This window comes from Callithrix jacchus, chromosome 19 (assembly GCF_049354715.1).
Source record: "Callithrix jacchus isolate 240 chromosome 19, calJac240_pri, whole genome shotgun sequence".
Classification (NCBI taxonomy): domain Eukaryota; kingdom Metazoa; phylum Chordata; class Mammalia; order Primates; family Cebidae; genus Callithrix; species Callithrix jacchus.
Window position 1 is genome coordinate 39,913,768 of NC_133520.1, and position 24,738 is coordinate 39,938,505.

General features: G+C 38.3%; 1 protein-coding gene and 1 long non-coding RNA gene across 14 annotated transcripts in view; one reads left to right on the forward strand and one right to left on the reverse strand.

Annotated features, from left to right (window-relative positions):
* LOC118149424 (uncharacterized) overlaps positions 1–2,772 on the reverse strand; it is an 8,989-nt gene extending 6,217 nt beyond the window's left edge. Inside the window, exons 1-2 of the long non-coding RNA XR_004736796.3 lie at positions 2,674–2,772; positions 1,979–2,074 (exon numbers count right to left, since the gene is read on the reverse strand). This is a non-coding gene — a long non-coding RNA (uncharacterized LOC118149424). The remainder of the gene's footprint in view (positions 1–1,978; positions 2,075–2,673) is intronic.
* Positions 1–24,738, forward strand: part of SMYD3 (SET and MYND domain containing 3) — an 839,170-nt gene that overhangs the window by 212,238 nt on the left and 602,194 nt on the right. The window contains exon 1 of one of the 13 annotated variants that reach the window (XM_054248254.2): positions 29–22,878. The exons of the other annotated variants lie outside the window; for them this stretch is intronic. Within the exon in view, the coding sequence (XP_054104229.1) occupies positions 22,864–22,878 (15 nt within the window). The 5' untranslated portion in view covers positions 29–22,863. Of the gene's footprint in view, positions 1–28; positions 22,879–24,738 lie in introns of those variants that run through there. 13 annotated transcript variants of the gene reach the window in all.

The window sequence follows — 24,738 nt, forward strand, 5'->3', positions numbered from 1 at the left end:
GTGCATTATAAAAAGTTAAAGTAAATAAAAGCACAGATCGGAAATTCAAGTACTCTAGAAACCTTCTTAGAGACCAGCACTGTTAACAGTTGGGACCGCATTTATATCTTTTTTTGTGTATACACAGCTACGTGCATACCACATATGATTTTTAATGATTGTATACTATTCCATTGTATGAACTTGTTACATTTTTTTAAACTTTTTTTTTTTTTAAAGTTTAGGGTTACATGTGCAGGGTTGTTATATAGCTAAACTCGTATTATGAGGGTTTATTGTACAGATTATTTTGTCACCCAGGTATTAAGCCTAGTACCCAGTAGTCATTTTCTAGCCTAGATTACAATAGTTGTTTTTCCTGATCCTCTCCTTCCTCACATCCACCACCCTTAAATAAGCCCTAGTGTGTGTTGCTCTTCTCTGTGTGTCTATGTGTTCTCATCACTTAGCTCCCACTTACAAGTGAGAACATGCGGTGTTTGCTTTTCTGTTCCTGTGTTAGTTTACTAAGGATAATGGCCTCCAGTTCCATACATGTTCTTGAAAAGGATATGATCTTCCTTTTTTATGACCGCATAGTATTCCATGGTGCATATGTACCACATCTAAACAATCCAATCTACCATTGATGGGCATTTAGATTGATTTCATGCTTCTGCTATTGTGAATAGTGCTGTGAAGAACATAGATGTGCCTGTGTCTTTATAATAAACAATTTATATTCCTTTGGGTAGGTATCAGTAATGGAATTGCTGGATCCAATGATGGTTTTGTCTTTAGTTCTTTGATGGATCGACACAATGTTTTCCCCAGTGGTTGAACTAATCTACACTCCAGTGTATAAACGTTCCTTTTTCTCTGCAGCCTTGCCAACATCTGTTATTTTTTTGAGTTTTTAATAATAGTCATTCTTACTGGTGTGAGATGGTATCTCTTTTTGGTTTTGATTTTGATTTCTCTAATGATCAGTGATGTCGAGCTTTTTTTCATACACTTGTTGGCTGCATGTAACACATTAATTAACCAGTACAGTACTGAAGTATTTCCATTTATTTCTACTGTAGAGAACATCAATATACATACATCTTTGCATATGAAACTGGGTTTAATGTAGGATAAATTAGTAGAAATGAAGTTGCAGAAGCAGACTTTATATTTTTATATGTGTTGCCAAATTTTGCTGTAATATATATTGTATTTACACTCCACCAAGCCTATACAAAAGCACCGCTTGCTGACAACCTTGCTAGTATAGGATATAGTTATTCTTTTTAATCCTTGCCAATCTTAAAAGTGATTTAAGTAATGCGTCTTTGTAATTTTACTTTTCATTTTTTAGTTATTTGATTTGGGTGAGTTTTAAATCATGAAGCTTTGTGCAATAAAACCATGAGACTTTGACTCTTTTCCCTGTGAAACTTTTAAGGTCGTGACAGTTCTAGGGAGTTGTAGACATTTTCTTAGGCTCTTAAAAGTAGAGGTGTTTCTTCTTTATATGATGAAGTGTAATATACAGGGAATGTTACATATTCTTGATGATCCAGTCATCATCATTATATAAAGATAGCTTTTGGTACAATCTTATTTTTAAAGCCATTAGGTATAGAAAGTTTTTACCTGGTAGAAGTATGTCTTTTACTTTATTAGTACAAAACTTCCATCTTGTCTCTGATATTTTATGAGGGAATACTAGAAAACAAATGTGGCAGCTCCTATAATGACATCTAAATAGTATTGAAAACACAAGATGGCTTCTTATATACAGGTTTATTTTACATTCATGTACTTTGAACTTAAATTAATTATTAGGCATTAGGTTTGGTTTGTAAACTTTAATATGATTTTGGTCATAGAGAAAATTAATATTCCGTATTTAGATTTTTTTCAATTTGCCACCTTTGTAGTTCTTGAAATTAGTATGCACTTACGTTTCATTTTTTACCTGCTGTAATAGCTTCTAATTATTATCATTTTTTACCTCAGTAAGTATGTTCTTGCTCTTTATGAATGCTCCCCCCTCAGAAGTTCTTTCTTATTTCTCTTTAGCTGTTGACAAGTGGCAGTGTCTGTGAGCCTGCAGACAAAGGAAAAGCTTATGTTGCTTATTGTCTTTCCATAAGAGGGTGTAGCAAGAGAGGAAAAGAGCAGCTAGACTGCCCATCCCCCTTCATTTAAACCATCTCATAAAAATTGAAGATGATGGAATATTCATCATACTGGAAAGCACTCTTACAGTTATAATTCATAAATAATATTGGCAATTAAATCCAAGACGTTCTGTTAACAGGAACCAAGAAGTAAAGCTGTCTACCTCTAAAATATGGAGATCATTGTCCTGTGAGACAAGGATGAATGGCGATAGCACATATTTAGAGCTGAAATGGAAGTCTTAGAAGGAAAAATAGCTTAATTTAATTAAAAAGCTTTGCTAATCTTGGATAGATTCATAGAATTCTTTGGTCAATACAGTGAGTCTCTGGTATTTATACATCAGAATAACTGAATATTTGACATTTGATGCATCAGAAAATACTCTGGTCAAGAAATTTATTTTCGTCTGGGGTTAAAAACATTTTCATTACAGGCCGGTAATTTCAAGTTCTGGCCTTAAAGAATAAATGCCGTTGTCCTTTTAACTTAAGAAGGGCTATTATGTAAGCCTGAATCACTTACCTTTGTTTGTTGAGGGTTCTAGATTTAGAACATAAGACAAACTTTTTGATGCATGGTTTCCCTGCTAACGAATTAACCCTTTGTAGGCCAGTTTCTGCCTCTGTCACTGTATTGAAGTGAGTTCACTAAGTAGCTAGTTACATCATAATGCTGAGTACAGTATTCTTTTTCTCTTCCTGTATCCTGTTTGGCTTCTCTGAGGCATGTATTGTTGACGGTTTCCTTTAAGAAACTCTCCTTTTTTGACTTTGAAGATACCTTTGTCACCTTGTTTGTTTCGTCTCTATGGATCTTCAAATGTCGGTATCCCTTAAACATGGTCCTCATTTCTCTTTCTTACTTTCTTTTTCACATTGTTTTCCTAACTAGATTCAACTATTACTTAATTACCATTGAGTGAATTTTTGTCTCTGTGTCAGACCACCCTCCTGAGTTCCAATTCCATTTCTAACTGCTGGCTATTTATATCTCTGGATCATTACCCAAACTATTTAAAGTCTGAATGATTATCTAGCACTTTTCCTCAAATCTGCATCACTCATGAGTTTTCTTTATTGTATTTCTGTAGTGTTACCTTCCTCTACCTAAGTTCCTCAACCTAGAACATTTCTAGCATCTCTGTGATCTTTAAGAACAATATCTCAATAAAAATCTGTTATCTGTACTAACTGTAGTACAGATAAAAAATGCATAAATTATTTATTAACCACTTAAATAAATATAAATCTAAATAAATAGGAATTTAATATTGTATTAATATTTTATCCGAACTTCATAAAATTTAAAGTGTCTAATTTTCTGAGGTTTGCTGAATCTTAACTGATTCCTAACAAATGTCTTTAGCTAATCCTTTTCAGAGGGATGGAGGAAAGTTCTCTAATTTTATATAGAAAGTAGAAGGAAAATGATTTATGGAAAATTAGATTCTACACAATGTTCAAGACTATTTCAGAAAATAATTTAGTTATTTTATATATAAATATATAAAATATTTATAAAAATGTTATAAAAAGTATATACTGTTATATGTAAATCTGCATTAACTGTAAACTGTATAGGTTAAGGATGAGTAGCCAGTTTCTTCTGTCATGAATATAGGTATTTTCTTGTAAAGCCAATTTATTGTTGAAGGCAAAGGAATTGCAATTTTTATTCTGGTTGTCTTTCTGGACATTCATCATGCATATCCTGTTCAGTAAAAATCATTAACAAATGGAAAAGAAATGAGTTGTTCATGGCTAAAATTGTGGAGGCAAGTGTTACCGTTTCTTGAATAGTTGTAGAAACAAGTACTTGAAAAGTCTAACTGGAGAGAAAATCTGTATGATTTTCACAGGCATGACTGAGGCTTTGATGGTTGTGTAGAAAATTTCTCTGCATGCCCAGACTTCAGAATGGCCTAATTAATAAGAACAACTTCTTTCCTTTCTTGTTTAGAATCAGTTTATTTTGAATATGTCCTTCTAACATTTTCAAGTTTAAAGTAGGTTAAAACATCCGAGAGTGTTCTAGAGTGCAAAACCTACCTCTCCACACATACATGCATACATAAGACTGCAAAACAAAACACTGAAATCACACCTTTGAATTTTCTGTGAGAAATTTAGTCTTTATCATTCATACTTCCTTTGAGGATTGATTTTGTTCTCCTTTTGATGAATTTTGACTTTCTTGTTCCATACCTGTCATCTCAGTTGTTTAACGATTTATTTTTCTTGCTCAGAGAATTGAGTTTTCCAGATCATATGGCTATAGCTGGTATCCGTGTCAAGGTCAAAATCTTTTAATTTTATTGATGGAACTAGTATTGTAACCTGAGGGTCTCCTGCTGTGTATTTAAATCCTGTCACATTACCTAAAAACAGTCATATCTTGGTTTTGGTCCAACAGATACTTTTATTAAATTCCTTGGCTACGTCCAGTTTGCTTTTTCCTTGAGAGAACTATAACAGAATACCACCAGCATCATGATCGCAAATAGATCGTTACCGTGGCAACCCGACAGTTTTTAATATTAGAATTTTCTTGTTAAAGCAAAAGTTATGGCATTGGAGACCTTTCGCTGACTGAAAACATTCTGCTGTCTCTTGTCGTTGGAATTACACTGTTTCCAAGCAGAAAACTGTTATTCTTTATTTAGAAAATTCTTTGTTTACTGATTAACCCCTCAGCTACTATGTTAAGACCTTTGTTTTCTCAGCTGTAGACCCTTACGTGGGTCTGATCTTTTACACTGCTGAGTAGCAGTGAGATCGGTAAGTGACACCACATAAATAGAATCACGGTTTGGTCTCTGACACCAAAGAATATTACCACCTACTGACTGCCTGAGTAGTCTTGGGAGATTGCTTAGGTTCTGGTGCTGCTTTTAAAAATTAGTAAGTGTCAATACTAATTCTTGCCTTAGCTTGTCTCATAAGCTTGTTTTAACAAAGTAATTCATAAAATATTCGTTGTTGCATATTATTAACAGTGAGTAATGGAAATAAGTAATGTGCAACATATTGGATTTATGTATTATTTAACCTCCACAGTAACCCTGTAAAGTAGGTACGTTATTCTTACCTTATATATGAAGACATTTGTTGGCAGAACACCTAATTGGGCTGGGTGTGGTGACTCATGCCTGTGAGGTGGGTGGATCACTTGAGGTGAGGAGTTCCAGACCAGCTTGGCCAACATGCCAAAACCCTGTCTCTACTAACAATAAGAAAATGAGCCAGGCATGGTGATGGGTGCTTGTAATTCCAGCTACTTGGGAGGTTGAGGCAGGAGAATCACGTGAACCTGGGAGGCGGAGGTTGCAGTGAGCCGAGATCGCACTACTGCATTTCAGGGTTGGTGACAGAGTGGACTCTGTCTTAAAAAAAAGAAAGCTTGGGGCCAGGCACGGGGGCTCACGCCTGTAGTCCCAGCACTTTGGAAGGCTGAGGTGGGTGGATCACAAGGTCAGGAGATCCAGACCATCCTGGCCAACATGGTAAAACCTTGTCTCTACTAAAATTCAAAAGATGAGCTGGGCGTGGTGGCACACTCATGTGGTCCCAGGTACTCGGGAGGCTGAGGCAGGGGAATCACATGAACCGGGAGATGGAGGTTGCAGTGAACTGAGATCGCACCACTGCACTCCGCTCTGGCAACAGGGCGAGACTCCATCTCAAGAAAAAAAAAAGGAAAGCTTAATTAGTTTACCCAGATCACACATAGATGTATACATGGACTCAGAAAGAGTTGTCTGTTTCTATTTTCAGGGCTTTCTCAACTAATTCTTTTGCCTATCACGTAGCTGGCACATAGTAGGCACTGCATTTATGAACACTTAGCTGAACACTTGAAGGCAATGGTAGTCTGCTCTCAGTAAGACTACCATTTATAGATAAATTTAATCTGGTCTAGTCAAGAAATTAGAAATTGCTAGAGCTAATTCTGCAAGAGGGTAGGCCCTAGTTTCTGTAATTTTCTATCATTCATCTGACCTTACTGAGTGAGTGCTGTGTGTCAGGGACTCGTATTTAGAAATGAGGAAGACGTTCTCTATATAGATGATGGATAATGCTGTGGAGGTAGAAAGAACGCAGGGAGAGGGTAGGTAGAAAAGAAGATAGTAGCAGCATGGATGGAACACTTTGGAACAGGAATATTTAAGAGGCAAGCTGAAAAAGAGAAGCCAGCAAAGGCAATTGAGAGTGAGTAAAGTGGGAGGAAAACCCGGAGAGAATATATCATAGAAACTAAGGAAGAAAAAACACTTTGTGGAGGTCAGTAGTTTCAGGTGCTGCTGAGAGGTCAATTAATGTGAGGACTGAAAAGTGTTAATTGAATTCAATAATAGAGAATCCTTTGGTTAGCTTTGCTAGAGTACCTTAGAGTAATGAGCGCTTGATCAGTTTGAAAAACCTGATTATGAATAGAAGAAAAGAATAGGGCACTAATTAAGAGTGTGGAGTTTTTGGTTCTGTTTGTTTGTTTTGAAGAGATTTGAATGTGTGAAGCAGCAAAGATGAAAATTTAAAGATTAGTGGGCAAAAGGGTTATTAGTGATGAAGTGACATTTCTGAGCAGGTGAGAGCAGAGGAATTAGCCTTGAATCCTGGGAACAGGGATTCAAAATCCTCTGCGACAGTCACGGGGTTTTCCACTGCGCAAGAAGAGGTTTCTTGGAGTCGTCTTGCTAGTAGGAGGGCTGATTTCGCTCCATGTCTGCAAAAGTGGAAGCACATGTGTGAATGCTAATATGTATGTGATACTACTTAGAGGTTACAGTCTCTAATTTTTTTAACTTGCCTTCTGATACTGGCTTAAAATAAGTTACAGTTTAATTAAAAGTATTTATTGATCACACTTACCACACCTATGGTAAAGCAGCCTTCTAAAAGCTGCAGGTCTCTAGGGTGCCAGCGAAACATTAAAGTACATAATACATGTAGATGAGGTAACAGAAGTGAATGATTTGTTGTACAGACTACATGACCAAACAGTTCAGAAGATCCCTGTCAATGCTGGGGCCTCATGAAGAGATCATCCACTAAGTCAAGGACTGATAACTTTCTTTAGGGGTGATATGTTACAGTTTAGGGCTCCACAGTACTTTCTTAGTGAGGAGATGCAAATTGGCCTCATAACCCCTCATATTCCACCATGTATGGAATAGCATCATTCATGATCTAGTTGTTGTTTTTTATGGTGCAGTGTTTTTACAGTACAGATGCATTTACCCACCAAATATGATGGCTTGGAATGGTCCTTTGTGATCTTCCTTAATTTCATCAGCAAATTTTCCCAACCCATGTTTCAGTTTTCAGTGTTAATACTTAGCATTAACTAAAATTATGTTCTTGAAAATGGCTATATGTTGACCCTTTCCTTATGTTTTTTCATTGTCTCCCATGCTCCTTGCCTAAACACCCTGTTGTTTGGTCAGCGCTTTGTGTTCCTTTGTTTTATAAAAACTCCTATTTCAGCATGACTCTTTTGCCCCTGAAAGCTCTCAAGTAATAGATTGGCAATACCTGTTCGTGGTCTTTTGTTGAAGGAAAGCTTGTAATATGTCATTCCTTTTACTGTGTCGCATGGTTTACTGCAGCTTACCCCTACAAAATTTATATTGTGCTGTGCTGGAGTGACTGGTAAGTTGGAGTGGAATTTTATTAGCAGTATATTTATCCGTATAGCGATTGTATCTGCTTTAATATGTGACGGTTTTAGGAAGTTTAAGATACAGATGTATTGGATTGGTCATGGGAGGTAGAAACGACTACTGCCTACCTGTGTGATAATCAAATTCATTTTTTTCCCAAGACTAATATTTACTTCTCTGTGCTGTAATTAGCCTCCTCATTCTGCAAGTTAACTATGATTATAAATACTGAATACTTGGCATATTTTTTCAAGTATGAAAATAAAAGCTTATACTTAATGGGTAAATTACAGTTGAACATAGGGCCAGACATATGGTTATTAGAGTTGCTTAAATTACTGGTTTTTCTTGTCATTGCTGTTGCAAGTGTTCTCAAAGTGACAGAAAATCACTTCCTTTTCTGTTCTCTGTAAATAAATACATTTTAAAGTGTGTGAATTTGTAATGTAGATATTACTTCATGTGACCTTTTATTTGGAGGTTAACATATGAATAAACAGCAACAGCTAGTATTAAGAAGTCCAGATGCACTGGGCTTGCTTAGGTGCCTCATGGTCTCTCGACATTTGGTCGAGTGTTTCTGGCTAAAAGCCAGCAGCAAATTACACTTGCCACGCAACTTTTAGCTCATTCTCTTCCTTCCCAGAGCATGATCTGCAAAATGTAGTTATAAGACATCAAATTTGAATTGCAAATTTGTATGTGAATATTATTTTACAAGGAGTCAGGAAAGAAACCAGAGGGGAACATTTCCCTAATTTGTTAGCAAGCTATATACATAATTTGTAACTGATGCTCATCTTGACCATCTAGTCATCAGTATTCTGTAAAATACGGAAATACCAATATTTTTCAAGCCTTTCTTCTGTTTTTATTAAGACCATTTTATTAACATACATATTTTTTATCCCACTTAAAAGCTTGTTTAATTGTACGTCACAAGGTAACAAATAGTCTGGTTTTTTAAACATGGGAAAGCGTTTTGTATTGTTGAAAATGACATGTTTTAAAATGAATATATAACCTCAGGAGCTGGCTTATAAATTGTTCTCTTTCAGCTGCTTTGAAAATGGTGGTAGGGTAGTTGATGATGAAGACATCAGTGTGGTAAATTAAGATTTTGTGTATCTAATTATGTGTGTTTAGTTCAGAATGAAGCTAGATTTTTTTCCCCCCTGCTGGGCAAGGTAAAAGAGATGGGTTGTGAAGGAAAAAAAAAAAAAAAGAATATAGGGTTTTTCAGTACATCCATCGTGTGAGGCTGAAGTGCTTTCATTCCTTCTGTCTTGCTAGTTGTGGTATTGCCTATTGATATTAGGAAAACTAAACTCCAGACCCTTGAAAGCAAACCAGTGGCATGAAAGATTACCTGACGTTTATGGTCTTGAAAGTGTGTCGATGTGTTGGAAGCGCTCACACTCTAAAGTTAAGCCTTGAATTTCTAGGCCAGTTTCAAGGTTAGACAAGTTATTGTTTTTACAGGTGCACTGCATTTATGAAGAAACTCTTTATACAGAAGTCATACTTAAGGAGTTCATAATTTAAGAAGTTAACCATATATCTCTTCCCTGATAGCTTTATTAGAGTTTCAGGGTCTCTTTTTGTCTAGTGAAATGAGAACATCATAAATGAAATGCACCGTCCAAAAAGAAGCTTTTAAAACTTCAAGCAACAGTAGAAATTTGCCAAAGGTTTAGATAGTTTAACGGATAATAATGACTATTAGTGGCAGAAGATGAACTATAGAATATAGATGGTTTAGTTCCCTTTTTGCAGCTTTTGTTGGAAAATTCTCAGGTCTTCCCTTGTCCAATTTCCTCTCTTCATATGCTAATGTAGTTATTTTGCTGTGTTGCTGTTTCTCCTATCATCATATATTTGAACATTCCTTTAAGTATGGAGGAGCATAACTTTGGTCACCAAGGAGATGGCTTCTTTTAGATCTGTGTACTTTTAGAATTTGCTATGTTATGATAGTTTTTTCCTCATAGGTTCACACACTCATTCTGATAAATATACAAGTGATTCTTACTATCTGTGTTGATAGTTTGGGAATTATTTTGAACAGAGTGGCTCCATATATTTATGATACATGGGAATGGTCCATACTGAGGAAATCTGTGTATCCACTGACCTGGGGTTGCCCTGGTTTATGGCTGTGGACTTCTATTGGTGAGTTCATGGTGACTGTTAGAGGCAGGTAAATTCCCCCCTAGCCATTAGCAACTATGAACAGTAATGTTAACTGAGTATTTACCAAGTGTCATGTACTGCGCCAAGCACTTGAATTATCTTATAAAATACCCACTGAGATCAGTCAGTGGTAGATTTGTATACACCACAAGGAAAATATAGCATCAAAGTAAATTTTTCAAGAAGTTAAAACTCTCATAGAAATGCAAAACGAAATGTCAAAGGCGTATTAACTTAGTAATGAAGAAACCAGGTCAAGCAGATTGAAGGAACTGATTTTTAGGCATTAGAATAGGATTGGTAGATTGGAGACAAAACTGGTGATGTTCTGCATGGACTAAAACCACAGTTTTTAGGGTTATCCTTTCTACTGGACAGAAATCTTGAAGGTAACATTGTAGTTTCACATTGCCTGTCTTCCAACAATAAGTAACAAAGTCGAACACATTGACATTCTTCTAGAGGATTAAATAATCCCTGGGTGAAACTCTTAAACAGTGCTCCAGAGTAACACGATAAAGGCATGCAGCTCCCTCACCTTTTTCTTTTTTCATGTTTTGGATAATTTTAATTTACAATCACTTTTTAATATTATTATTATTTTTGAGACAAAGTTTCCCTTTTGTTGCCCAGGCTGGAGTGCAATGGCATGATCTTGGCTCTCTACAACCTCTGCCTCTTGGGTTCAAGCGATTCTCCTGCCTCAGCCTCCCGAGTAACTGGGATTACAGGTACCTGCCACCATCCCCAGCTACTCTTTTGTATTTTTAGTAGAGACAGGGTTTCACCATGCTGACCAAGCTGGTCTCAAACTCCTGACCTTCAAGTGATCCACCCGCCTTGGCCTCCCAAAGTGCTGGGACTGTAGGCATGAGGCACCGTGCCCAGAAAGGCTTTTGAATATTTTGCAATTGAGCTACTTTTTCTCCACCTTAGCCCAAGGGGAAGGGGTTAAGTAAGGAATGTACATGACTAGGACAAACTTGCCCCGTACTGGTACTTCTGTTTCTTTTAGTTTGAGTTCTTGGGTAGCTTGTCTTCTTTCAGGGAAATGCTCATCTCTTTGCATTTTCCCCTCCTTGTCCTTTCCATGACAGTGGGAACAAGGCTGTAGACTGGTGCTGATTCCCTTCTTCCCCAGATGGTTGGTCTAACTAGTCTTGTGCCTGACTAGCCTTAGTCTGTATTCTTGCTATCTCTCTGCTCTGGGGAGTCTTAGTCTCTGCATTACTGCCACTGGGTCACGGGGAAACTGAGGATCCACTGCATAATATATGCATGGGGCTGTAGGACACCAGGAGGCCACTGCTGGGTTTTCCCTCCTGTCGTGTGTGGATCACAGTTTTTAACCCAACCAGAAGCTTCTCTGTGGAGCTGCAGTTCTAAATCCAGGCTGCACGTTAGAATTTCCTGATGGCAGAGTTCGAGACCCTCCTGACCAACATGGTGAAACCCCATCTCTACAGAAAATACAGAAACTATCCAGGCATGGTGGCACGTGCCTGTAATCCCAGCTACTCAGGAGGCTGAGGCAGGAGAATCATTTGAACTCGGTAGGTAGAGATTTCAGTGAGCCAAGATCATACCACTGCTTTGCAGCCTGGGTGATAGAGCGAGACTCTGTCTCCAAAAAAAAAACAAAAAAAAAAAAAAAAAAAAAGAAAGAAAAAAAGAATTACCTAATGGCGTTTCAAAGAATTAGCAATGCTTGAGTTCCTCAGCCCAGACCGCCTAGGCCTTATACTGTTCAAAGGCCTTCCTAGGTGGTTCCACCCTACATCTGTGCTCACGGATGCAAGATGAGCTCCTCATGCCCTTTTCTGCCCTAATTAAAAAAATTAGTGTTTGAGCAAGTTAGACAGCACCTTTTCTCCTAACAAGGCTTGGCTGTCAAGAATTTTGCTTATGGCCGGGCGTGGTGGCTCACGCCTATAATCCCAGCACTTTGGGAGGCTGAGGCGGGTGGATCACGAGGTCAAGAGATCGAGACCATGCTGATCAACAAGGTGAAACCCTGTCTCTACTAAAAATACAAAAATTAGCTGGGCATGGTGGTGCGTGCCTGTAGTCCCAGGTACTTGGGAGGCTGAGGCAGGAGAATTGCTTGAACCCAGAAGGCAGAGGTTGCGGTGAGCCGCGATCGTGCCATTGCACTCCAGCCTGGGTAACAACAGCGAAACTCCGTCTCAAAAAAAAAAATAAAAGAATTTTGCTTGTTGACTTAAAATATTGATTTACAGGTGCCATAATTGGACATTGAGTCTTTCTCTTTGTGTTCCTGTTTCCATAAACCTAAATAACCTATAGGCAGATGGATGCCCCTGGCCAAATAGAGATAGGGTCAGGTATAATGAAACATACAGCCCCCCAAATCTAATTAATATACTTCAATACCAGTACTTCCAAAACTTAGTACTGTTATCTCCATCTTAGAGATGTGGTAATAGACAGAGACGTTGCATATGATTTGCCCAAGATCACCTAGCAAGTGAAGGAAATGGAATTTAAACCCAGTTTGTCTCACTCCAGCCCTGTTTGGATGTAGCAGTAAATTCTTCTGGAGTCCTAACTTAACAGATGGAATGCCAAACACATTTTTAGAAAATATAAACTATTAAATAGTGATTACATTCATGGGTTTTTACTACAAAACCTTTTTCAGCTTGTAATGAAACTGTAAAAGGAAGTCTTTAGCCCATTGACCTAATCATTATTCCAAAAACTATATATATTAGAAAATCTTTTCTATGTGTAAAACAACTTTGGACTTTCACTAATTTTTTCTTATCAGTTGATATTCACGAAATTTCAAAATGATTGCTGCTTTTTAAGACTTTTTTTAGGCCGGGTACAATCCTTGCACTTTGAGAGGCCAAGGCAGGCGGATCATTTGAATCCAGGGGTTCAAGACCAGCCTGGCCAACATGGTGAAGCCCCATCTCTACTAAAAATACAAAAAATTAGCTGGGATGGTGGCACACACCTGTAGTCCAGATACTTGGGAGGCTGAGGCACGAGAATTGCTTGAACCTGGGAGGCGAAGGCTGTGGTAGCTGAGACTGTGTCACTGGATTCCAGCCTGGGTGATACAGTGAGACTCTGCTCAAAACAAAAAGTGATTGTATTATGTCTTGAGGTCATATATTTTACAAAGAAGTACAACTACAGTTTTATAATGTTGGTAAATGGAGAACATTTCTCCATTTGAAATTTGGGATTCAGAAATCTGATTATCAAACATTTGAGAGGCAGCAGACCTACCTACTCTTTAGTTAATAAATATTGAGTGTCTAGTATGAGCCAGGCTATACAGAGATGAACAAAAACAGTGTCTCTGTTTTTGCATTTATATTGGTAGTCATTACTACATACAGATTTCTAAAAGGTTTTAAAAACACCTTCAGGAAGTCTGTAGAAAAAAAGCACTAACTTTCTGAGAGTTTGAGTACAGAATTAACGTCAGTCTTGTGTTATACTCAGGAGTTTTCACCGAGTGAAAACTTGAGGAAATAATTTTTATGATGAATTTTAAGGAAATTTGGATTTCCCTAAGACAGTGGAAAGTATTTTTTTTTTTTTTGGAGGCATTGATGGGAGCTGTGTGGTGATTTGTGATTGTCAGATTTAAAAAAATGTGCTATGTTTTCCTGTGTAAGAAATCTGCACTTCCCACACATGTATCCTGGAACTTAAAAATAAAAATTTAAACAAAAGTGTTGACAAAGCAAGGTTTTATGAATATCACCCTTTATTGAGCTTTGTGGGATGGAGGCTTTACTTTAGAATCAGCAACCTCACGTGCCTTTTTCGTATGATGACTTCTTTTCCTCTGGGCAGAGAATCTGTAGTGGGATTGCTGGATCAAATGGTAGTTCTACTTTGAGTTCTTTAAGGAGTCTCCTTATTGTTTTTCAGAGTGGTTGTACTGGTTTACGTTCCCACCAGCAGTGTAGAAGTGTTCCCTTTTCACAGCATCCATGCTAACTTCTATTTGTTTTTTTAAATTGTTTTGATTTTATGGCCATTCTTACAAGAGAAAGCTGATATTGAATTGTGATTTTGATTTGCATTTCCCTGATCATTAGTCATGTGGAGCATTTTTTCATATGTTTGCTGACCATTTGTATCTTCTTTTGAGAATTGTCTATTCATGTCCTTAGCCTAATTTTTGGTGGGATTGTTTGTTTATTTTTCTTGCTAATTAGTTTCAGTTTCTTGTAGATTCTGGATATTAGTCCTTCGTCTGATGTATAGATGAAGATTTTTTCCCATTCTCTGGATTGTCTGTTTACTCTGCTGACCGTTCCTTTTGCTGTGCAGAAGCTCTTTTTTTGGGAGGTGGAGTCTCCGTCTTGTTGCCCAGGCTGGAGTGCAATAGTGCTGTCTTGGCCCACTGCAACCGCCATTCCCTGGGTTCAAGCAGTTCACCTGCCTCAGCCTCCCGAGTAGCTGGGATTACTGGTGCTCACCACCACACCCAGCTAATTTTTTTGTATTTTTATTGGAGACGGGGTTTCACCATGTTGGCCAGGCTAGTCTCGAACTCCTGACCACAGGTGATCCACCTGCCTCAGGCTCCCAAAGTGCTGGGATTACAGGCTTGAGCCACTGTGCCCGGCCACAGAAGCTCTGTAGTTTAATTAAGTCCCATCTCTTTATCTTTGTTTTTGTTTCATTTGCTTTTGGATTCTTGGTCATGAAGTCTTTGCCTAAGCCAGTGTCTAGGAGGGGTTTTCCAATGTTTTTTTCTAGAATTTTCATAGTTTCAGGTCTTAGGTTTAAGTCCTTAATCGATCTTGAGTTGATTTTTGTGTATGGTGAGAGATGAGGATCCAGTTTCATTCACCTACATGTGGCTTGCACTCACATGTTTGTAGCAGCACAAGTCACAGTTGTAAAAATATGGAACCAGCCCAAATGCCCATCAATCAATGAGTGGATAAAGAAATTGTGGTATATATACACAATGGAATATTACTCAGCCATAAAAAGGAATAAATCAATGGAATTTGCAGCAACCTGGATGGAACTGGACGCTATTATTCTAAGTGAAGTAACTCAGGATTGGAAAACCAAAGGTCATGTGTCCTCACTTGTAAGTGGGAGCTAAGCTAGGAGGATGCAAAGGAATAAGAATGATGCAATGGACTTTGGGGACAGGGTGGGAGGGGGTGAGGGATAAAAGACTACAAAGGGGGTTCAGTGCATACTACCTGAGTGATGGATGTACCAAAATCTCACAAAACACTGCTAGAGAGCTTGCTTACGTAACCAAATACCACCTGTTCCCAAAAAACCTATGGAAATAAAATAAATGAAAGGCAGTTACTAGTCAATAGCACTAGTAAACATGGATTTTTAAAAATTTTAGATTAAATATTAGCAACATGAAGTGCAACTAATTTAAAAGCTAGCACATGACCAGATTGTGTTTTCTCCCAATAATGTAAGGTTGATTTCACATTAGAAACCTGTTAATACAATTTACCATGCTCCCTTAAGGAGAAAAATCATAAGACTTTCTCAGTACAATCAGAATAAGTGAAGTAAATAAAAGAATTAGAAACCTCAGAGAATGGAAATTTTGCTCATGTTTCCTGATACTGAGAGAATTCATGTTGCTGACCTGGTGGACCTTGAAGTGTTTAAGTGCTGCATATGGCCTAAGGAAAGCTGAGGGATTTCTGAGCCTGCTGCTTTCTTTGTTCTGCGTTTGCAGCACGTTACCAGATGTTAGATGCAGAAGTACTGCAGCACTTGCCTGTTGGGAAAGCTTCGTCTAACCGCTCGAGTAGCTGATAGGCAGCATCTGACAGCCTGGGATGCCATTTCATAGCACGATCACCAATGCTTTTGGTCCTGGCTCTGAGGAAGTATTTCAGGTTGCAAGTGACATGGCATGTACCTCTCCAGCAAGGTTTCATTTCTGAGAAATTCATGTAGTCTTTTTCATGAGTAATTTACCTTGTTTGATTTGCTATTTTAGTTAAATATGAATGTGCTACATTTAAATGCTTGACTTCCTTTTGTTATTTTGAAATCAATTATTAGGATGAATGGTGTACCTGAAGGTTGTGTGTAAGTCACAGTTGTCATGGAGTCTGGAACCTGGAATGTGCTGCAGTTTTTGTTTATGACTGGATTGTGTCAGTGGGAGATATAAATTCTTAAAGATACTGCAAGCAGATCCTGGTCGCTTTCTGTGAGTTCTGTAGGTTCTGGTAGAAATGATCTTGGGCTTTAGATGTTATCACTGTGGCAATTATATTTTTTCTGGTCTCACAGAGCAAGTGTCAGGTATCTAAGAGCTTTAAATACCTGAAATTAGAACCTTATGGGTTAATTTGACACCTCAAGTTACTATAGTAAACCATATACAGGGACATATGAATGAGAACTTTATTTATGCATGAGCAAGGGAAGCTGTCTCCTGGTTCTAATTATTGGCAGGCAGGGGTGGTGAGGAAGGAAAGCAAGATGGACACATCTAGCACATTTAAAGCCCTGTTTAGCTAGAGTAAGGAATTTTGAGATCCTTTCTCTTTGTTCAGATTGAGAGTCGATGGTAGGACTTCGGGAGGGACATAGCATAGGGAATGTAATAAGGTAATAGCTGGTGCTTATCAAACACTTAGGTTCCAGGCAAAATGCTAAGCTCTTTGCATATGATCACTCAGTTTTACACTCTTGGTAATCTTACTGTATCTGGTTTAGAAAAGTAGATGACCTGCCCAAGATTACGTTTGTAGAACTGTAGTGCAAACCCAAACAGCCTTGAGTCCAGATCCCCAAAGCTTGACCACTGTTTTATTTTCTATGGGGTTATGTGCTCCTTCAGTACATTTTAGATTTTTAAGGTGTTATTGTTGAACAGAAGAACCTTTAGAGCTCCATATTTCTTTTGTAGCTTTTACTGTCTCAGGGAAGGTACAGGCAGAGGTTAAATTCTGATCACTCCTAAGGAATAAGTTTGCAGCAGTGGTTTTGGTATAGGGTAGGATGATATAGAAAGTATTGACAATCGTGAGAATCTCGGATTATTTTTTTCTTGTTTGGAGAGAGAGATTGGATCTTTAGTTGACTTTAGATAATTAACAACTGCAAGAAATCAGGTTGATTTATTACATTTTCTAGGCAGATTTTGTTGACTGTTCAGTTATTCTAGTCATGAATACATTTTTATCATTTTTTCCCCATAGCATATGCTGAAGCAGAAGTCTCATCTGCTTTAAAGTGCTTACATAACAATATTGTGGATACAAAAGATTTTTTGTATCCAAACAAAGAGTTTAACTACTGTACTTCATTTATCTTCATCTATCTGAAGTACCAAGAAAAGATGTTAAAAAATAAGGATACATAAGCAAAAGAAAAGAAAAATACATACAGCTTTTTTTTTTTTTTGGAGCAAAGAATTTTATTTATTTATTTTTTTGTGACAGGGTCTTACTCTGTTGCCCAGGCTGGAGCACAGTGAAGCGATCTTGGCACATGGCTCACTGTAGTCCCCACCTCCTGGGATCAAGTGATCCTCCCATCTCAGCCTTTCAAGTGGCTGCAGCTACAGGTGGGCACCACCATGCCCAGCTAACTTTTTTCTTTTTGTAGTCATAAGGGTCTTGCCATGTTGTCCAGGCTGGTCTCAAACGCCTGGGCTCAAGCAATCCTCCTGACTTGGCCTCCCAAAGTGCTAGGATTATAGGCATGAGCCATTGGACCTGACCAGGAAACAGAATTGTTAGACTTCTACATTATATTTGCTTTTATGATCTCTGTCTTTCCTACTATGCCATGATCTGTATAAATAAAGTATACATATCTGGACCTTTAAAACTGGATTCACATAGTCCACATCTTACAGAAGTATCAGATCTTTTGGTTTTGTAGGTAAGTTACAAAAGCAGAATGGAATTTAACGGAATTCTACCTCCTCTCTTTTTCTTCCTCCTTAATAGGTTTCATTTCCAGTAGCCCAGCACCAGTGTGTTACTTCCTCTGATTTAGTACTCCTTTTTCTGTTTCATTTTTAACTTATGAGTAGTATTAGCTATATTTCCATAACATTCGTTTACTTGTGTCTTAGAGCTTCTCCTTTTCTTTCCACAGTCACGTATGGGTGGGTGTTTGTATTCAGGAATCAAAGCTTTTCTGTCTTCTTTCTTCTCCTCCACTATTTTCTCAATGCCTAAGCATAGGTTATGCTCATAGTATGTATATAGTAGCTACATTCTTTCAGTGCTATTTTCATTCGTATGTTCTGCAGACACTTTTTGAGTGCCTACTATGTGCCTTTAGTGAGATATAAGAGGTTCTGAGGATACAAAGATGACAATAACATGATTTTCTGTGCATAAGGTGTTTGTGTTTTTTAGAGAAGAAACATTTCCTTAAAAGACAAACATCGTGGTATGATATGATCAGTATTATAACAGAGCTTTTCTCACCCATGAAACAAGCGCGAGCATAAAAGCACCTATCTCACAGAGTTAGTCAGTTGGGTAAATGCGATAGTGTATGGAAAGCACCTAACCGTAGTCTCTGGCACGTAGTAGGTTGCCAATAAATGGCAGCCATTATAGTTCTTAAAGTACAGTGAGTTCACAAAGAAGGAAGAGATTTCCCTGGACCATTTCAGTAACGAATCTCAAGTGGCCTGACACCAGTGAGGCAGGCTCTACCACTGGCTGGACGGTGGCCCTTCCCACCTTTGTGGTGTCCAATCATATGCTAGAATTTAATTCTCAAATGGATCTTTTGAATGACTTAACTTATAGGCATTTACAAGTCATTCAAAAGATCCATTTGAGAATTAAATTCTGTGTGATGATAAGAATTGTTGCTTCCCTGCAGTCTTTGAGAAATCTTGTAAATGTCTCTTGAGTGCATTAGTTTTTAGAATAAATTCTTAGGCTGTAGGAGACACTTCTTTGGAATATTAGTGTGATTTTAATTGATAGGTTTTTGCAAATAAAATAGCCAAAGCTCTGAAGAAGGCATCCTTCCATTTGGAATCTGGTGCAACTAGATTGTTTTTGAGGTGGCACGTCTTGTTTTTGAGGTGGCAGCCTGATCAAATACAGATTTAACTGTAGAATCCAGTTAGGTCTTGCAGCTGTGATAAATGCAGAAACAGAAAAGATGAGGCCAGCAGGGGTCAGTTTAATACCAGTTTAAGTTGCAAGCACAGTATTTTTTTAATTCTCTGTAAAGTGGAATGATAATAGAAACTGAAATGTACTGTCTAAACATATGCTTTAAAATTCCAAGCTGGCCGGGCGCGGTGACTCAAGCCTGTAATCTCAGCACTTTCGGAGGCCAAGGTGGGTGGATCACAAGGTCAGGAGATCGAGACCATCTTGGTTAACATGGTGAAACCCCGTCTCTACTAAAAATACAAAAAATTAGCTGGGCACGGTGGCACGTGCCTGTAATCCCAGCTACTCAGGAGGCTGAGGCAGGAGAATTGCCTGAACCCAGGAGGTGAAGGTTGCAGTGAGCGAGATCACGCCATTGCACTCCAGCCTGGGTAACAAGAGCGAAACTCCATCTCAAAAAAAAAAAAAAAAAAAAAAAAAAAATCCAAGCTACATCAGGAAATTGCCAAAAATTTAGGTAGATATCTTTAACATTTTTTTTAAAGAGTTGGAGTTTTCACTGTGTTACACTGGCTGGACTTGAACTCCTGGGCTCAAGCAATCCTCCTGCCTCAGCCTCCCAAGTAGCTACTGTGCCCAGCTTCTATAAGATTTTTAAATAGATGATGAAGCTTATTAGTGACAGAAGGTGAACTATGGAATGTAGATAGTTAGCTTTCTTTTCTGTCACATGGCAGCATAGGACTTTCAGCCAAACTTATTTACTCCACTGGTTTGTACTGACAATGCTAGAAGAAGTCTGACTATATCATGTGCATTTCTTTGATTTTAGTTACTTGGTAGGCTTTATAAAATAATACTTTGCGCCTATTTTTTTAATAGCTGGCTATAAAGAAAAGTTAGTTTTAGATATAGCTTGCATATGAAATGTCAATATTTCCAAGTTATATGTATAAGAAACTGGACATGAAATGATTACTTGGGGACATTAAACTTTAATAAAATCATCTCAAGCTACTATGTATAGTCCTTTGTTATCTTAGTGGATCTATGTGGCCTTTGCTTTGCTACCTAATGTATGGCATTCACAGTTACAAGACTAACCTCCCAAATCCTAAGAATCGGGTGTGTGCTAAACTCAGAATACTGCATGCTAATCGTACTTACTTTGAATAAGCACTCTTAGCAGATAAAATCGTTTTCTTGATGCCTTAGTACACTTTTCTCCCCGAGGTACTATAATTGTTCAACTAAAGATTCTTATATAATGTGGAATGATAGACTGTTAGACCTGGAAGACGCCTTATGGATCATAAACCCTTGTTTTATAGAGTAGTTGTGTCATGCATCACAGGCAGGGCTGTCCCTGATAGCATTTCAGACTTTTTTTTTTTTTTTGAGATGGAGTCTCGCTCTGTCGTCAGGCTGGAGAGCAATGGTGCGATCTCAGCTCACTGCAACCTTTGCCTTCTGGGTTCAAGCAATGTCCTGCCTCAATCTCCCAAGTAGCTGGGACTACAGGCATGCGCCACCATGCCCAGCTAACTGTATTTTTAGTAGACATGGGGTTTCACCATGTTGGGCAGGATGGTCTTGATCTCTTGACCTTGTGATCTGCCTGCCTCAGCCTCCCAAATTACTGGGATTGCAGGCGTGAGCCGCCACGCCCAGCCCAGACTTCTTGTATTGTTCTTTCCCATGGTTCTGCACTGTCGTCTTTTCTTACTGTACTCTGTGCTTGCCTGTTCAATAGTCTACATATTTGAGCTTCCTGATACATATGTTATAGAGGTTAAATAACTGCCTTTGTCATGCATCCCATGCACATAGCCATCAGTCTCAACAATTTTTTTTTTTTTTTTTTGCAATCACCCAGGATCGAGTGCAAAGATGTGATCTCTGCTCATTGCAGTCTCTGCCTACCGGGTTCAAGCAATTCTCCTGCCTTGGCTTCCTGAGTAGCTTGGATTATAGGTGCCTGTTGCCATGCCCAGTTAATTTTTATATTTTTGGTAGAGATGAGGTTTCACCTTGTTGGACAGGCTGGTCTCGAACTCCTGACCTTAGGTGATCCACCCACCTCAGCATCCTGAAGTGCTGGGGTTACAGGCATGAGCCACCACCCCTGGCCAGTCTTAACAACCTTATATTGTAGTTTAATTCACTCTTTGGGACTGTCGTGTCATATCCTCTGGGGCCACTTAGAGCCAAGAGGGGTATGTAGCTGCACAGAAGGGAATAAGGCAATGGCTTTAAAGGACAGTAGATACTGTTCTCCATTGCTCTTAAAACTATTGTGAAGTCTGTGATTCATGTGTAGTAACACTTGAGGTGTGAGAGGATGCTGCCCTTAGTGCTTTGTCCTCATGGTATCAGGAAGGAACACAGGGCAGCACGATCTTGACAACAGTCAGGCAGCTCTGTCTGCCTAGTACTTGTGTTCTGAAAATGCCTACTTGATGGGATGCATTGTTTTTTCATTTTAACTGATTAGATATCTTCTCTTCTGTCTATATCTTTATTTTGTATAATGAATTATCACATATTTTGTGGCTTAAAGCAGCATATTTTAATCTTATGGTTTCTGTGGGTCAGGTGTCCACATAAAGCAGGTCCTCCATGTAGGGTTTCATAAAGCTCTAGTCAAGGTGTCAGCTGGGCTGTGTTTTTGTATTGAAAGCTGGCGAAGAATCCATTTCCCAGCTCACTTGGGCCGTTGAAATAATTTATCTCCTCAGTAGGACGTAGGGCCCTGGTTTCTTGCTGGCTTTTGGCTGAAGTCTACCCACAGTTTCTAGAGAGCACCCACAGTTCCTTGCCACGTAAGCTTTCCCCACATGGCCATATACTTTGTCAAGTTAGCAAGAAGAGGCTCTGGTGCAGATCTGCTGGCAAGATGGAGTTTTATAAAATGTAATTGGCAAGAGTAACATATACCTTTGCCATATTTTTTATTATTATTATTTTTTACCTTTGTCATATTCTGTTAGAAAGAAACAAGTCACAGATCCTGCCCATACATAAGGGGCGAGGGGAGGGGATTGTACAAAGGCATGAGGACTCCAAGGAGGTAGCGAGATATCTTAAAGAGGCCAACTTAAAGTTTGTCTTCCCACCTCTTTTTTTTTTTTTTCTTTTTCTTAAACAGACTGAGATGGAAAGGGAAGTCAATAAACAGGAAAGTAACCGAGATTTGTTACTGGTTTTACATTCATGGCATTTGTGGGCCTCCAGGCTGAGCTGAGGCATTGAAAGCATCCCAGTTGTTGGTCTGTGCTGAGCTCTTTACTCACCTTTTAAAGTCGGCTGTTTGTAGTTGTATTCCATTTTTCATTTCTGTTTTTCTTGCACCTTATTATTTACATAAACTTTAAGTGTATACATTGAGAATTAACAAATGTGTACACCATGAACAGCCATATCACAATCAAGATACAAAACTTCCCATCACCCTGAAAGTTGCCATATGTCCCTTTGCTGTCAGCCTCCTACACTTCCGGCTGCAGCATCCATTGATCTGCTTTGTGTCTGTAGATTACTTCTGTCTGTTTCTGAGTTCCGTAGAAATGGAACTGTGCGTTGTAGACTCTGGTCTGACTTTTTTCACTTAGTATAATGATTTTGAGGTTTGTCCATGTCATTGTTTGTGTCAGTAGTTTGTTCCTTTTTATTGCTGAAATGTAGTCTGTACTGATAGAACACGGTTTGCTTCTCCGTTCATCTGCTGATGAGCATCTGTGTTGTCGTCTCCACTGATGAGGCATTATGAATAAAGCTGCTGTGAGTATTCATGTCTAAGTCTTTGGGTGGACATATGCTTTATTTCCCTTGGGTAAATACCAGCAGTGAAATTGCTGGGTCATATAAGTGCGTTTTTTGTTGGTGGTGATGGTTGTTCGTTTATACATTTTAAAATAAGATACCGCCAAACTATTTTCCAGGGTGATTATACATTCCAGTCAAAAGTATATGGGCTTACTAGTTGCTCCACTTCTTCACCAACATTTGATGTGGTCTCTTTTTAATTTTAGCCATTGTAGCAGTGTGCAGGGACACTATATCGTGTTTTTAGTTTGCACTTCCTTGATAAATGATGTTGAGCATTTTGTATATAGGCTTATTGGCCATGTGTGTATCTTCTTTTCTGAAACCTTTCACTTTTTTTTTTTGAAACAAAGTCATCTAAGCTGAATGCGTCATTTCAGCTATTTGTAATTCACAAAATGACACCTTTTTAATGTGTATTTGCTCACATATTAATGTAAACATTATTTACCATGTGCTAATGACTTTACATACATTGGCTTATATGTAAATCTCCATATTAGACATAGGAAATTAGTACTTTAATTATCCCCATTTTGCAGATGGGAAACAGAACTAGAGACATTAACTTGCCTGTGTTAATACCGATGGTAAAAAAAGCAGAGTAAGTATTCAAACATGGGCATCAGATGCCATATCTTTGTTGTTGGCCAGGAGCAGGCCAACTACAAGCCTAAGTGCCAGAATGAGCCTTGCCACTCGTTTATGTATCATGTCTTATCTATTGTTACAGCAGCGTAGTTGAGTGGTTGTGGTAGAGGTGGTTTGGCCTGTAAAGCCTGCCCTTTACAGAAACATTTGCCAACCCCTGCTCTTGCCTGTTGTACTTTATCTTTGCTGTTCCTGCCTTCTTGTCTGCTGCTAAGGTATGAAAGGAGGACACCAGTTCAGGTTTCCCAAAAACGTCTTTATAGGTATCAAAAAAGAATTACCAAAAAAATCTTCATACAAAAATCAAAGGGATGAAAATGAATATAGCAGGAACATCTGTCAGGTATTCCAACTACAGTAGTTATTGAGTTTTCTGTATAAAAATATGATTGTAAAGATAGATTCCATAAAATGTAATACTGTTAGTCTTAGTACTGACCCCAGTAGAGTGTTGTCTATGTTTCTGACTTAACATTTACAGGGCATTATTTGAAAAACTGAATTCTGATCTGAGCAGAGATCAGGGAACAAGGCTGAGACCTTAGTTACTGTCTCTTGTCAGAGAAAGATGCTTTATGTCATATTTCCATGGGATTTGATTGACCTTCAGATGGCCTGTGTCTGTCATGAGGCATTTTATTTCACAGGTTTAAGGACTGTTCAGTAAAATTTGGATGAATTTGGACTGGATAGAGGGACTTAACCTGAATTAGCGAAAATTCTGAGTTACAGAATTTTTAAAAGTTCTGTTTTAATTATCTATAAGAATTTAGCTATATATAAATAAAGCACAAAACAAATGTGTATACTTGGAGAATGGAGTCCACAGCATTCAGCAACAGTGGCCTGAAGCAGAGCCCCAGATAAAACACTGGGGTGAATGTCAATGTGCTCAAATCAGTGTTTTTTTATTCTATGACTGTGTTCTTTCTGTAAAAATCAGGCATCGTAAGAAGCCCAGCTATGAAGCTTAGAACAATAAAACAAAAGGAAGAATGCATTAGAGGTTTGTAAAACTTAGATACTATGGAAGTAAGTAACTATTAGACTCATGATATGTTCTCTAACAGTAACCTTGAACCTCCATATTTTGTGTCTAATGACTTATAGGACACATAAAAAGAAAAGGAAAGCAACAATAATATGCTCTCAGAGCATGAAGTT